The sequence below is a fragment of the Spermophilus citellus genome (genome assembly GCF_964194105.1).
Source record: "Spermophilus citellus genome assembly, chromosome: 9".
Taxonomy (NCBI): Eukaryota; Metazoa; Chordata; class Mammalia; order Rodentia; family Sciuridae; genus Spermophilus; species Spermophilus citellus.
Window position 1 is genome coordinate 103,135,813 of NC_138191.1, and position 15,972 is coordinate 103,151,784.

Sequence of the window (15,972 nt, forward strand, 5' to 3'; positions counted from 1 at the left end):
AATCTTTTGTTACTTTCATAGACAGGAACGCATTTAGATGAAACTCTATTACTCAAAATGATGACTTATTATTTTGTGTCTTTCAGTGTGTTGGCATGCATCAGCCCAGAAGCAGTGATCTCTGGATTAAACTACATGTCTTTTGCTAATGTTGGCATGAGTGGTTTAAGCCCCACTGGTGTGGATTTGAGCATGGAGGCAAATGCCATAGCACTGAAATATTTAAATGAAAATCAGCTGTCACAACTGTCTCTCACTCGATCAAACCAAAATAATTGTGATTCATCTTTTAGCCTTCTACATATTAATACAGACAAAAACACAGTGGGACTTAGCTTAATTTCACCAAGCAACATGTCATTTGCAACCAAAAAATACTTGAAGAGATATGGACTCATACAAAGCAGTGATAATAGTGGAGATGAAGAGGATCCTCCCACCTCTGCAGATAGTATGAGTAACCATTCATTGAATCAAACCCCTACTTCCATACCTGCACAAGTTGGTCATCAGAAAGAACCTTTGAGGAATACCTATGAAACAACTAATTGCTATAACTGTGAATCCATGGACACTAACACAGATGTACCAGTATTAAGAAATATCACAAATGAAGTTGTGCAGCCTAAAGTAACTCAGCAGTTGAAGGAAAACCCAGCTTTCTTATTAAAGAACCTCAGGCCTGGTCCTGCAGTGAACCTCCGGCCTGCAAAAGCTGAGTTTACTCAACATCCTGAGAAAGAAAATGAAAGGGATGTCCCAATTTTTCCTGAAAGTTTACAACCTTCTGAAACTTTAAAGCAAATGAATAGCATGAACTCAGTAGGTACCTTTTTAGATGTAAAACGTCTCAGACAGTTGCCAAAATTATTTTAAACCTTTAACTCTTTCTTTTCTGATACAAGAACTGGTGTCTTCTGAAGGTACTTAGAGAAGCCAGAGCCTTTGGGTAGTTTTGGATTCCTAATCACTGTAGGAGTCAATCTCTTTCTTGGTAACAGCTGATTACAAAGAGCTGAACAAATGACTTGATTGTCTGTGAGATAACTGGCTAATGAGGAGGCCAGATTCTTATTCAGCATCACTGAAACCTTTTAAAAAAGAAAAAACTCCTAACAGTTATTTCAACAAATTTAGATAAATAGATGCTCTTCAACTCTCTCAACTGCTGTTTTATGTTGTGTGTTTTAAAAAGTCCATTTTCCTAGCATGTTGCATTTAGGCATCTACCCAGTATCAGTAAAAAACCATAAACTTACCCTGACCCTGGCTGAATTAGCAAAATCAGCCCTTCTTGAGTTTAAGGGGAAAGTTACTTTTTAAAATATTTTAAGATATTTCATATAAGGTATGTATTTCCTCTTAAGTATATTAGTTAAACTCTGCAAGTAAAACTTGAGATCTGGTGGGTTGATGTTCAACATACAGCATTAGCTATTATTAAATAAGAAAAGTATTGGGTATGAGTGTGTTTTATAAACTTTGTGATTTTTTTCAAATGTCTTAATATTTTTAAATACAACAATAAAAATGTCTAAATTAACTGTTTTCCTTTGTCTTCTGCTATAGTTTTTCCTTTCCCACTTTTGTTTTTCAACTCCTGCAAGATACAAAAATTATACAGAGGCCAAATGCACACATGCAATCCAAGTGACTTTGGGGCTAAGGTGGAATGATCACAAGTTCCAGGTCAGCTTCAGCAACTCAGTGAGACCCTGTCTCAAATTTTTTTTTTTTAATTTTTTTTAAATTTTTTTTTTTTAGAGAGAGTGAGAGGAGAGAGAGAGAGAGAGAGAATTTTTAATATTTATTTTTTAGTTCTCGGTGGACACAACATCTTTGTTGGTATGTGGTGCTGAGGATTGAACCCGGGTCGCACGCATGCCAGGCGAGCGCGCTACCACTTGAGCCACATCCCCTGCCCCCTGTCTCAAATTTTTTAAAAAATTAGTCAAGTCATGCTGGATTCAATCCCTAGTATAAATAAATAAATAAAAATCACAGAATTCAGGAATACCCTTTACCTAGTGTCCCCCATGATAACATCTTACAGAATCATAGTAAACTATCAAAACCAAGAAATTGACAATTGGTTCATTATTAATAAATAAACCACAGACCTTTTGAATCTCCTTTTTTTGTGTGGGGTAGGGGGCTGGTAATCAAACTCAGAACTTCAAGCATGCTAAGCATGTGTTCTACTGCTGAACTATACCCCCAGCCCACAAATTTTCATATGTACTCATTTAATATTTATAAAATTTTATCACTCAGATTCACACAACTATCTCTACCCTTTTGAAACATACTCTACCTCCAGCCCTTATCCTTCATCTGTTTTACTAGAATTTTATAATTTTAAGAATGTCCTATAAACAGAATCATACAGTGTATAACATTTTGAAATTAGCTGTTTTCACTCAGCATAATGTCTTGAGATCCATCCAAGTGTTATCAGTAATTATTGCCAACTTCCACCTGTTTAAAAATTAAGTTTTAAATTGTTATTTCTGAATATAAATGAAAAAGCCCTCACTCATTTCATAGATAATAAACCTTACTGAAGTTAAGATGTGATTGCTTTATATTAAAGTTTGATATGTAAACTGAAAGAAATAGACTTTGGGTCTCTAAATTTCAAATCCAACTAAATCCAGGGATGCTCTACTACTGAGCTACATCCCTAGCCCTTTTATTTTGAGACAGGGTCTTGCTGAATTGCTGAGCTGGCCTCTAACTTGCTACGCTTATCCCGGCCTTCCAAGGCACTGGAATTTCAGATGTATGCCACCATGCCTGGCCAGCTCTGGCTTTCTGGGACAATAGCATGGTAAAACAAAGTTTGCAAGCCCATATATAGTAACATGGTAATTCCCCACTGGAACCAGGGACTAGTTAGTGGGTCTTTCTCTACATTGTTGTTTTTTCAAGTTAAAATTACAATTCATAAAAGGTAATGTCTTTCCCTTTGGTTTCATGTGCATCATTCAGAGCTTTAATCATTTGAATAGTAGCAAAAAAAAATCCACTTGCATGTTTCTTTGGAGTAAATTTAAGTAATGTCACTTTCAGATATGCTTTGTTTTAACTTTAGCACTCATCCAAGAAGTGAATGTGGGTACCATTTGTTTTGCACACTATTGAAAAAACAGAGTGTTACTGAATTAACTGACAGCCTTATCATTTGTCTTACCTTTATTTCTGGGAACCCTGTAATTTTTATACTACATAAGAAGCTTTCTCTGTACAACAAAAACTGAGCCTGAGACTTAGGCAAAATTCAATTTGATCACTTATTACCACATCTAACTTAAGACCTCTGATAAAATATTTAAGCAGTTTTGGAGACTGAATTTAGACTGCAGATTAATTCAACAAAACACATCTTTTATTGTACATGCCAAGAAAAGAGATGATCAAAAAAGGCTACTCTAAGAAGAGTGTTTGCTATGGAAAGTTAACTGCTGTGATGGTCTTTAGGTATCTTTGGAAAACTCATCAGTACTGGGAAAATTGGATTAAAAACTGAGGTATTCTTCTCAAGTGATATTTCTCTGCATTTCTGTCATCTAGTCCTGCAGCATCATAAGGCACATGAGTGCTTCTTCAAATGAAATAGGAAAATGATTGAGCTTCTCTTACCCAACTTCTGAGAAATAAACCCATTAGTCTGGTTTTTGGCCAGTTGTCAACCTACCCCTTCCCCACTTCAGATGTCCCTCACTCTGCTGGTCAATTGAAATCAACAATACTCCATGTTAATGTGCTCTTCCTTCCCTTGCCCTGTGCTAAGCCCCCACATAAGTGAATGTAAACATTAGATAAGCCTTGTGAAGGCTCTGGAGCTTCTAGGGGAAAGTTGCAAAAGTTATGAGAGTGTAGAATAAAAAGCCAATTGTGTGATATTTTAAGAAGCCTCAACAGAGTAATTGTGACAGCTTCCATCTTTTTAGAGGTTTATATGTGCTCACAAGGGCACTGTGCAGATCATTCCATGTGCAGTAGTTAATTTAAGCTTCCTGGCTGACCACAGCTGGTAACATCTCCTTAAGGATAAGGGAATACCCTAGGGGAAAGAACTTACCCAAGTAGGTTGACTCAAGCTCATGTATAACTCCAGAACCCAAGAGTCTCTGAAGCCCCAAGTATTCAGGAAGAACTTCCTGCAAGAAATGGATCTGGAGCTGAATGAATGATTTCAAATACTATAGCCAGTGCTCTTTTTCATTCCTGCACAGTCCTATAAACTGCCTCACATTCTTTTCCTTCAGCAAGGAGCCTCTTGCCCTATAACCTCAAGCACAAAACTAGTTATTTACTTCTATGCCCTGAAGGAGGTAACTGCAGCTCTTTTAATGATCAAGGGTTCACTTAAATGACTATAGTGGAAAGTTAATACTGAGTCTGTACAATGAGGGCTACTGGAAATTAGAGGAACAAAATCTGTTCTTTGCCCTTGTTTTCAAGGCATGGCTCACATGGGCAGAACTTTCCATAGCCTCCCAAATTAACTAAGAGGTCTTTCTACCTGTAATATAAATTTCACGGTAACATCTCGCATTTGCACTTTTCCAAGTGCTATCCCACATATTTTCTCATATAATCCTAACAACAAAAACCCTACTGAAATATGTATGGCAGGCATAATTAACTCCTCTTTACAGATGATGAAACTGATACAATGTATAAACTGGGCCTAAGTCAGACAGTTGGAGTTAACCAGGCCGCCCACCTACTGTTCATCCACAGCTTCTAGCCCAGTAGCAGCCACTCCCTCCATCTTTCCTCTCCATTCTGGCACCTTTCTTATAACTCAGTAATATCACATTGATCTTGCTGGGCACTGAGCTAAATGCTGAGCAAGACAACCTTACCTTCTGCTACTGAACCTAACGAGGGAGAAGCATGCAAACACTAGCAATAGTCAGATAAGTACTTGAAATAAAACTGCATAAAATGGAAGACTATGGTAAGAGAAATGAGGAAAGTTATTTTGAGAACGTTCTGCAAAGATGGTGACTTTTTTTTTTTAACAGAATCAGGAACAATAGGAAAAGGGGGAAGAATGGATATTTGTGATAGAGGGAGAAGGCTTGTGCAAAAGCATGGAGATGTGAATAGCTATAAGTGCTGGAGGAGGGGGCTTTGGACAGGGAGCCAATGATAGGAAAGAAAAAAATACAAGTTAAAAAAAAAATAGCATTACCCTAGATTAAGTAGAGAGAAAGGAGGGGAAGGGAGGGGAGGGGAGGGGTTGGGGAGATAGGAAGGATAGTAGAATGAAATAGATATTATTATTACTGTGTGTATATATGTGAATGCATGACCAATGTGATTCTGCAACCTGTATACTCAGAAGAATGAGAAATTATATCCCATCTGATTCAAATGTATGATATGTCAAGGTCATTGTACTGTCATGTGTAACTAATTAAAACAAATTTAAAAAAAAAAGAAAACTCATGGACATTTCATCTCAAGATACCCTTACTTTTTATATTTATGGAGGCTGTAGGCAACTATTATCAACTGTTTTTCTTTACAAAGTTTTTGGTAAAATAGGAAAAAAATTTAAAAAATAAAAAATAGGATATAAATAAAGAAAATATAATAAAATGATAAAGGAAAAATAAAAAAGGGTTTCATTGTAAAAAAAAAAAAAAGAAAAAGAAAAAAGAAAGAAAGATCACCAAATTAGGAGTCAGCAAAAACTGAGTTCCTATCATCACTGTCATCCAAACTCGGACACTGGGCAAATCATGGGCTTTAGTTTTCCAGTTGTTGAAATTAAGTGTTACCACTGTGACCCCTGACATGCTGTGACTGCATGAAATGATGGTTCCAGAAATAGGGCTGAACAGTAGTTTTAAAGACCAGAGAAAGTAAAGTCTTGCTACCAGAGAGAGAAAGCTTTGTAGGCAGGCCCCGAGAAAGATCTTGAAGGATTTCTACAAGCAGAGGTGAGGAAAGGATTTTCCTACTTTTTAAATTATGTTTAACATACTTCACAATTGAAAAGGAAAAAGGGACTTCTGTTCTCTCTACTGAGAGACTGAGCAATCATTTCTGTTTGAGGGATACTGGCATGGCTTTCTCCAGTTCTGAATTATACCTTCCCTGTTTTTAAGGAGCTCAAGTCTGAGTGAAAAGAAAATAAAAGAAAAAAATCATAAAACATACCCCCCCCCCTGAAAAGGTGCTTTAGTGTTTGGAGGCATGGGGGATGCTCCCTATCTCTTCCTCCCCACTTCTGTAACCGGAACTGTCTGGGTCACAAAGAACATCCTCAGAGGAAATCCTGTTTTCCCACTTCCTGGTGGGGCTGAACTCCAGGAAAAGGATGGATTTGGGGAGGGCTCTGTGTCCTGCTTCTTCATGGGAGGTCTGGGGCCTCCAGGGCAAGGGGCATTAATTGAAAACATAACAGAAAAGATTATATCAGGTATTCAGAGGTGTAAGAGCTGCAGGCCCCTCAGAAGACCACTTGGCCCTCATGGTACATGTGAGGACACAGGCCAAAGGAGAGAAGGGACTTGCTCCAGTGCACAGAGCTGGGACTTCACTCAGGACTCCAGCCAGCCTCCCAGAGCACACTATTGCCTGCCATGGAATCTGAGTCAGCAAGTTAGAAATGGAGCAATAAAACCCAGGCCCTCTCTGATCCCTGTACATACCACAGGAAAGGAAAGTCAGTCCACACATACCTACGCAGTCAGTTCCCAGCCTTCCTGCCTTGATCGGTATTGTTTCTTTGGCCTCCAAACTCTCCACAGGTTCAAAGCTCTTCAAAGACCAGCTTAAATGCTCCCTCCCCAACTCCTGCATTGTTTCCTCATCTGGAGCAAACCTTCTGGAATCTTCATGTGGAAGGAATATTTTTCTTCTTTGAAACTCCATAACCCAGGCTGAGGTTGTGGCTCAGCAGTAGAGCGCTCGCCTAACATGCTCCAGGCTCTGAGTTCGATCCTCAACACCACATAAAAATAAATAAACAAAATAAAGGTATTGTTTCTAACAAAAAAAATAAATATTAAAAAAAAAAAAAAGAAAGAAACTACATAACCCTTTCTCCGGTCCTCTTCTTGACCTCTTGAAGAATTCAATACAACCAGATTGTACGTTACTTACGTGTACCCAGGACTGGGAACTCCAAGGGCAGGAACCATGCACAGTCACAATCCCTTTATCCAATGAAAAGCAACATGAAAAAGGTCTGCTTCACTCTCCTGCTATGCTAGGGGCCTTGCACTAGACTCTGGGGAGCACAATGAAGAATGAAAAGACACCACTACACTCTGCCTTTACAGGTGTGCATTTAGTGCTCACTCCTATATGTGCAGAATTATATTCATCTATCACTGAGCAGAGTCCTACTCAGTACCTCATTCAGACTTCACAGCCCTCCAAGGTACACAGCATTCAGCTTCACATGCAGATATAGAAGTGCACAAAATTACAGAGAACTGGGACAAAAGCAGGCAAAAAGACCTGCAACAAGTAAAAACGCCCTGGCTTAGGACAGTGGAATGAAGTTGAGATTGAGGGGAAGATGATGAAATTATTTTTAGAGGCCAGAAACTGCTCGCTAGGGGGCCCATTCTGTTTGCTTGCTGCATTGTGGATCCTACGGAAAATACTATTTCATATATTCTCTCATCTAATTAGCATAACAACTCAATGTTATGATAATAAGTCACACACAACGGCTCTATGAGGTTTTATAGGGTAGAAAATAGAAGCAGGGATATTAAGTAAATTGACCCAAGGTCCCACAGCCAATATAAGAAGCCAGGATTCAAGCCCAGTCATCTGGCTCCAGAGCCCATGCTCGTAACCTCAGCAGCAGGTCAGGATTATTCCTGGGATGCAATAGAGTCTCAGGTACGAAGGTGATTCCTACCCATGCCCCCACCACTAGGTCACACAGGTAAAGTAAGTGGTCAAGTCAGAAGTTGAACTCGGGACTGCTGAACTTCAGAGCCCACATGGACTGCTTCTCCTTTTTCTCCTTCTCCTTCTCATGGGTAGGGCAGAGAGACAGCTGAGGTAGGCATGTGCTTGGGTTCCGTAAAGCCCGTGTCCTGCCTTGATAGGTGACATCAGGTCTTGGCCTTGGATGGAAAGCAGGGTGTACCACAGCTGAGTGGCTTCTGATGAGTGCTCCAGACCCCTAACCAGGCTCTGTAACTCTACCGGCCCTGCTTGCCATCCCCTTCCTGCCCACCGCAGAGACTATCAGTGGAGATAGAGTCTACCTCTCACCTCCAGGAAAGGGCTGCCTCGGCAAGGGCTGCTGCTCCACAGCGCCTGTAATCATGGAACCATTGATCTCTCCTCCCAGGCCATACAGGATGCACTTTCACACTTCTCTGTGGCTGGTTCCGGGACCCAGAGGGCTAGCTAATTCCGATCAAAAGCCCAGGTTCTTACCTAGTGGTTTACCTCTCTCTCAGAGATGTCCCTCCAATGTCTTCAACATACATCTGTGGTGTCCCTACTGCATCTGGGAATATGCTGGGTCAAAGTCAAACCACAGACATGGTCCCTTTCTGGGAGGGTTTTGGCAGATAAGGCAGACACGCAAGTGTGGGGCAGCACCATGCTGTGGGGATGCTTAAGGGATACAGGAGTTTCTGCTCTGCCCCAAACACAAGGACAACCAAACCCCTTGGCTCTCTCTGTTCCTGGAGCTTCACTTGGTCTTCACTCCTCTCCCTCCTGCCACCCAGTTCAGCTAGGCCCTATTCCCCCAAGACTCTGGGGAAGCAAGATAATGATGAGACTAACCTGGGAGAAAAAAAAAAAAAAAAAAAAAACGTCCATCCATGTGCCACCAGAGGCCTGAGTGCATGATGCAATTACATTCAATTCATTTTGATTCTCCTAGGCCTGTAGTGGGCTCCAAGTCCTCCCACATCCCCAGTAGGCAGCATGGGGCTCAGCACTGCTGCTCAAAATGTGTTTGTTTAAAAAGGACCAGTAAGCAGGGGCTGTGTCCACTGAGCAAATGAGGAAACCAAGTTCTAGAGGGGATAAGTGACTGTCCTCCCTCTCAGGTTTTAGGATCAAAGTTGGAAAAAAACCTCAGATTTGTTAACCTCGCACAGGGCATGCATTCCAAGGCAGGGAGCACAGATATTCATCTCTGATACCCAGGCACAGAAGATATTTTCTGGCACAAACTAGATCCTTAGTAAATGTGGAAGAAAATGAATGGGTGAAGCTGGGTATGGTAAGCTGAGTACGCTTACCCCTAGTCTACACTCTCACCTCACCTACCAAGAGCCCCTTCATACAGCTGTTGAGCCTCAGCCTCACTGAGCTTCTTGCGGTCTCCACACGGGCCCTCCACTCCCACCACTGGACTTTTGCACTTGCTATATTTTTCTTTCCTACTATCTCCTCTTGCTATTCACAGTCTAAGGCAAATGATACCAGTTTCACAAAATCTTGTCTGCTCCTCCCCTCCGAAAATACACAGACACACACAGACACAGACGCACACACTACCTCTCTTAGACTCCAAAGCACTCTGCACATCCTTCTTTAGTAGAACAAATATTAAGCTGTACTGTGATTCTTTGCCTGTGCCTCTGTCTCCTCCATCTAGCTATCCCTAGGCCTGAATACAATGGGGCTTGGGATTGGGGGTGGGAGCAGAGGTTTATAATAAAAATTAATAACTTCTACATATTAAATGTTGCTGGGCACTGTGCTGATCTCTTTGTATGTGTCTCATAATCTTTCCAACAACCCTGTGTTTTTTTTAACCCCTATTTTAGATATGAGGAAACTGAGACAGAGAAATTGTTTGGGGGGGGGGGCGGTGCTGGTGCTCCTCATGCTGTCTTCAACCATGTTATGAGGCTTTGTCCTACACAGCAGGTCCTGGGCTGCACACCCAGGACCTGGGCCATGTGGAAGAGAGGCTATTTGCTCTCTCTTTTCCCAGTGACCCATAGCTACCTGGCAGAGTCCTCTTGGCCCAATGCCTGTGAGTCTCCTTAAAGATGCTTTGGAAAATCTCCCCCCCACCCTTTCTATCCTCGCTTTCATTTCCCGTTCTCCCCCACCCCACAGAGCCGATGACCAGCTGAGAGAAAGGTGACAAGGAGACCTGAATGCTTGTTTCCGCAGGGTGCCTCTCTGAACTAGAGTTCTCCCTGAGAGCCTGAACAGAAGGCAGAAAGGAAGAGAGAGGCAAAGATGAGAGATTACAGACAGAGACAGAGAGGCAGGGCCAGGGGCAGGAAAGAGGAGAAGAATCAGCACCAGAGAGAACTCGTTCAAGCTTAAGATAGAGACAGCAGAGATGAGAGGCAGAATGAAGAGATGATAAGAGATAAAAGGGTCCCCCACCTTATCCCTGTGACAGATAGGGAAACTGAGGGTCAGAGGAAGAAGGGACTCTACTTCCTGGAGGAAGTCCCTGTCACTCTTCTGAATACCTTCAGTTCAGTTCCTTTCTTATTCCCAGCTCTTACCTCATGTCTGTGTGCCTGGCTCTGAGCAGCACGAGTAGACGGAAGGGGCAGATTCAGGGCATGTGAATCAGGAGAGAGAGAGAGAAAGAGAGGGAGGATGGGAGAGAAAGGTGTCAATGCAGGCTAGGGCAGGGCAGGCTGATCAGGGAAGTTTTCCTGGAGGAGGTGGGGTTGGAGCAAGGCTACAAAGAAGGTTTGTAGGCAACTTTATTGAGACATGATGTATGTGTGTGTGTGTGTGTGTGTGTGTGTGTGTGTGTGTATATACATTTCACTCATTTTAATGTTCAGTTTGCTGAATTTTTTTTTTTTTTAATGTGGTGCTAAGGATTGAACCCAGGGCCTTGCTCATGCTAGGCGAGCGCTCTACCACCGAGCCACAACCCCAGCCCCAAGTTTGCTGAGTTTTGACAAATATATATACTGCATAATCACCATCACAATCAAGATAGAATATTTCCTTTACCCAGAAAGTTCCCTTATGTCTCTTTGAAATCAATCCCCTCCACCATTGCCCCTGATCTGAACTCTGCCATTATAGATTCACTTTGCCTTTTCTAGAGTTTCATATAAATGGAGTCAGACACTCTATATAATGACTTCTTTCACTGAACATAATGTTTTTGAGGTCATTCTGTATTTTTGAATGTATCAGTAATTTGTTTCATTTTTACTTCTGAGTAGTATTGCATGAATGTACCACAATTTGTTTATCCATTTACATGTTGATAAACGTTTGATGTATCTCTAGGTTTTTGGTATTATGAATAGAGCTTCTGTGACAATTTATGTCCAAGTGTCCTTGTGGACACACATTTCTTAATCTTCTCAATAAGCGTATATATAAACTGTATGTATGTAAGGAACTACCAGAGTTCTCCAAGGCAGTTGAAAGATTTTTGCATTCCCTTCAACAGTGCACATGAGAATTCCAGCTGATCTATATCCTCCTCAATTCTTAATACTGTCTGTCTTTTAAATATTACCATTATATCCAGGCATGATGGCACATACATATAATCCCAGCAATTTAAGAGGCTGATGCAGAAGGTTTACAAGTTTGAGGCCAGCCTCAGCAACTTAGCAAGACCCTGTCTCAAAGCAAAACCAAAAACAGCTAGGGATGTAGCTCAGTGGCAGAACACCCTGGCTTCAATCCTTAGGATTAAAAAACAACAACAACAAAACAAAACAAAAATCCTCAACCATTTTAATGGGTGTGTCATGATAGCTCATTGTGGTTTTAACAATTTGCATTTCTCTAATGTAAGTCTGAGCATATTTTCATGAAACTTTTGGCTGTTTGTCTTTCTTTAAGGATCACAGAGTCTTCAGCCAGAATCTATCACAATACTATACAAAGAGTTCAAGATTTTGAAGTAGTTCACCCAAAGTAACAAACACTTCCTAATAGCCAACAGGAGTCAAGGAAATATTGGCCAAGCAGGCTTGGGTGTATACTAACTTAGTGACTCTAGGTAATATGAGTCTGTTTCTTTATCTTCAAAGGGGGATCATACCAGCAGCCCTGAGTCCAGAATTCCAAGTGTGAGAGCCATCTCTATGCTTCCAAAGCCCAGCAGGATCTGTGCAGGATCAGATGACAAAAGTAGAGCAGAATAGGTGCTCACCAGGTAGAGTCCCCTTCAGGGCTCATGGGTTCCTTTCACTGTCTTGATGTGTACATATGGGCCACAGCCCCACCTTGGTGACCATTAACAAGTATTTGTGAGCTAGAGAGTGAATGGCTGCGCACATGTTTTGTGACTCTCTTCGCAGCTGAGAGGAAAACCATTGGCGCACAGCTGTCTTGAGTTCTCTGTTCCTGAGGACAGACAAGTTGAAGTGGTATTCCTTTCACAAGGATGCAGTTTTGGTCTTCTGGACACTTCTGGAAGAAGCATGGGCTGGAGAAAGGGAAAGAGCTCTGAAACATCAGAAAACATAGTGCCGTCTTTCTTTTTCTTTGGAGCAAGGGGATACGGGGGATTGAATTCAGGGGCACTCAACCACTGAGCCACATCCCAAGCCCTATTTTGCATTTTATTCAGAGACAGTGTCTCACTGAGTTGCTTGCTGGCTTTGAACTCATGATCTTCTTGCCTTAGCCTCCTGAGATGCTTGGATTATAGGCATGCACTACCTTGCCTGGCACATATTGCTTTCTTCACATCCTCAATTACCTTACTTTAGCCTTTGTTACACATGGGGTTGTGCACTAGAGCAGTGTTTCTCAAATTTTGTGTGCATCAGGGTTCACCTGGAATGCTGGTTAAAAGCAGATTGCTAGCCAAGCACAGTGGCACATGCCTGTAATCCCAGTGATTTTGGAGGCTGAGGCAGGAGGATTACAAGTTCAAAGCCAGCCACAGCAACTTAGTGAGGCTCTATGCAGTTTAGTGAGATCCTGTCTCGAAATTAAAGTGTAGGGGAACTGGGGATGTGAATCAGTGGTTAAGTCCCTGGGTTCAATCCCTGGTACTAAACAAACAAACAAACAAAAATTGGATTGCTGGCTTCTTTCTCATAGTCTCTGATTTAATAGGCCTGGAGTGGGGTCCATGAACTGACTTTTCTAACAAGATAAAGAGCATTCTGACTGTCCTCCTTGAGAATCAGGAATTAGAATAAGGTCTTTCCATCCCTGAAACCTCTGGTGGCCCGGCTGGGATTTGGAAGTAGAAAGATAACTCTCATGCTTGGAATTCTGGGTTCAGGCCTGCTAACTGGTAGGGTAAGGGTACTTTCAGGGTAAGAGAACAAAAATGAAGAGAACAGTCACATGCAAGTGAAAGGAGGAAATAATGACATCTCCTTAGATTGAAGTTTTCACCATTAACAATAATCCTTATAAACCCCAGAATGCTGTGTGGACAATTATCACCTCCCTCTACAGACAAGGAAAGTGAAACTCAGATTAACTTGCTTTGAATCCTACAGCTGGCCAGTGCGGAGAAGGACAGAAGCTCAGGTGGGCCTACCTATTGGATTGCTGCCTTGGAAGCACAGTGGCTGAAGCAAGACTAACCTAGATATGAATTCTCCTCCACTACTTACTAGCTGGGCATTCTCTGCAAGATGCTCAACCTCTCTGTGCTACTACAAAATGGAGGTCCTAGGAGTCCCCAACTCATTGGGTTGCTGTCAGGATTAACTGAATTGAAACTCTGATGTGCTTAGGAGCAGTACCTGGCACATAGAAAGGCAATGTAAAATTTTGGTTTATTTAACCTTGTCGGCCATCAGACTGCACACATTGAGAGGAGAGAGTTCAGAGAGAGTCCAGTACCCAGTGACAGGGTAGGCAGAAACACTTGAAAAACTATAAGAGCCTCGGGTGGAGGGAGCCTTGGCTTCATCGGTGGTGAGGGAATGGCCTCATTTAGAAGCCTAATTAAGCTGCTCTGCCCGCTCGGTCTTAACTCCAGGGCCAGACTCCAGACTTACCAGTGCGGGTCCCAAACCTCTCTCCCCACCGTCACTACCCCCACCCAGGCGCTCCGGGTTTCCTGCCCGTCTGAGGCCCCTGAGTGGGGCGGGTGGAGGAGGGGTGGCATTTCCTGGCCAGGCCGAGGGCCGCGTCACCCTCTCATGGACGCTCGGACAACTAGCTGACCGACAGGCACCAGATGCTATTTCGGGCGGCGCCTGGCTAAGCGCTCAGTTTCCGTTTTTCCACCCACTGTCGGAAACTGGGGAGGGGAGGGGTGTAGACGTCACGAACCCCCAGCCCCAGGCAGCCCCAGGTGGGGGCTTGGGGACTTGGTCAGGGACAGCTGGCAGTCTGATAGAGGAGAAGGCGTTTGTGTGGAGGAGGGGGATGGCGAACGCCCGCTCCCAGCCCTGGAGACAGACGCCTGGACACACCCTCTGCGGTAGGGTTGACGAGCTTTTCCACCTGTCCCCACTTCTTCAAGACAGCTCTTCAATGTGAAGGGCAGGGTTCTTTCATGCCCTGTAAAATAACCCGACAGTCGGCAGGTGCCTCAAAGGCATCTAAACTCAGGGAGTTCAAAACAAAAAGCAGAATCCCACCCCCTGCTCTCTGGTCTCCAGAACTCTCCCCCCATCTCAAGGAGGACTCACCTATCTCCAATATGACAGCCACATTCCTGGATTCTTCCCTCCTTCTTGCCTGCCAGACCCAATTCCTTCAAACCTAGTTTTACATCCTACATAAATGCCATCTTCTGCCAGCATCTAGAACAAGCTCTAATTCTCCCTCCCCAGACCACTACACTGGCCCCAGAACTGGTCTTCCAGAATCCTTCCCATCCCAACTCCACACTGCAGCCAAACAGTCTTCTAGAAAAGCATATGTGATCCTATATAGGACACTGGACACCGGAAAAAAGGTTCCAAACAATCCTTAAATTGTCCATAGGCTTGCTCCATTCCTATTGAATTCTTTTCTGTTCCTTTCATGAACTTATGGTCCTTTTGCTTCAGCCCTTGGTCCAGGCCTCATTTTCTTAGGGAAGCAGTCCCCAGCTGGACTCTCCAATATGGGATTGGCAAATCTCTTTTTGCAGGGGCTTGCATACATGAAATGACTTACCCAAGAGTCCCATAGCCCAAGAGTGACAGATCTGGGTTTCTAACTCATAATTACATGGATCTCACTCTTTCTATTAAGTGTCACAGCCAAGGAAAGGTGTGTGTGTGTGTGTGTGTGTGTGTGTGTGTGTGTATCACAGATCACAGGTGGCCTTCCACTGTGAGGTTCTGTGAAAGTTACCTGTATCCACACAGCAGCTGACTTTCATCAGAGAGCACAGGAAGAGGAGACAGGCTGCACCGAAGTAACCGCACCTTCTCAGGGAGTCATCCACATGACCTTGGAGGGACCAGAACTCAGAAAGGGGTACAATTTGGGATCAGTCCTTGACTGGAACTCAACCTATGACTGGACAGATGAGGAGCTTTTCCCAGTTCTCACACTCCAAAAAGAGCCCAAACTGGAGACAGAAGAGGGACAAGCAGCCTGGCACGATGAGAAAAATTGTGACTGGGAGTTGGACAATGAGCTTGATTGCTGGCTTTTCTTCTGGGTCACTAAGTTTGGGCCAATTTACATCTCTTTTTGCCTTATTTTTCTTCTCCATGATGGTATCCAGATCTCCTATGCAAGTGCATACGATGTTTTCATGGGCTGTGGGTTGGTTAAGTACATAGACTATCACCCACCACTGCCACCTTTTAAAGGTCATTGTATTTATTCTCACAACTTTGTGAGGCAGAAGTTATCTCCCTGTTTTATGGAGGAAGAAAATGAGGTTTGGAGCTAAATGGCTAAAATTTGAGCCTGTACTCCTTCCACTCCGACATGAAAGAATAAATTCATATATTCTCCATAGGTTGAGCCCCAGTTACCCAGTTGGCACTGTACTCCACTTCCTGCTGTACATTATAGATCTTGTCTGGAGTACTCGACCACTGAGCCACATTCCCAGCCCTATTTTGTATTTTATTTAGAGACAGGGTCTCA

The 15,972-nt window shown here is 42.9% G+C and overlaps 1 protein-coding gene across 1 annotated transcript in view; it reads left to right on the top strand.

The window, feature by feature from the left end:
• Positions 1-1,390, top strand: part of STIL (STIL centriolar assembly protein) — a 54,746-nt gene extending 53,356 nt beyond the window's left edge. Inside the window, exon 17 of the mRNA XM_081307175.1 lies at positions 87-1,390. Within this exon, the coding sequence (XP_081163301.1) occupies positions 87-876 (790 nt within the window). The 3' untranslated portion in view covers positions 877-1,390. The remainder of the gene's footprint in view (positions 1-86) is intronic.
• The last annotated feature ends 14,582 nt before the right edge of the window (positions 1,391-15,972 follow it).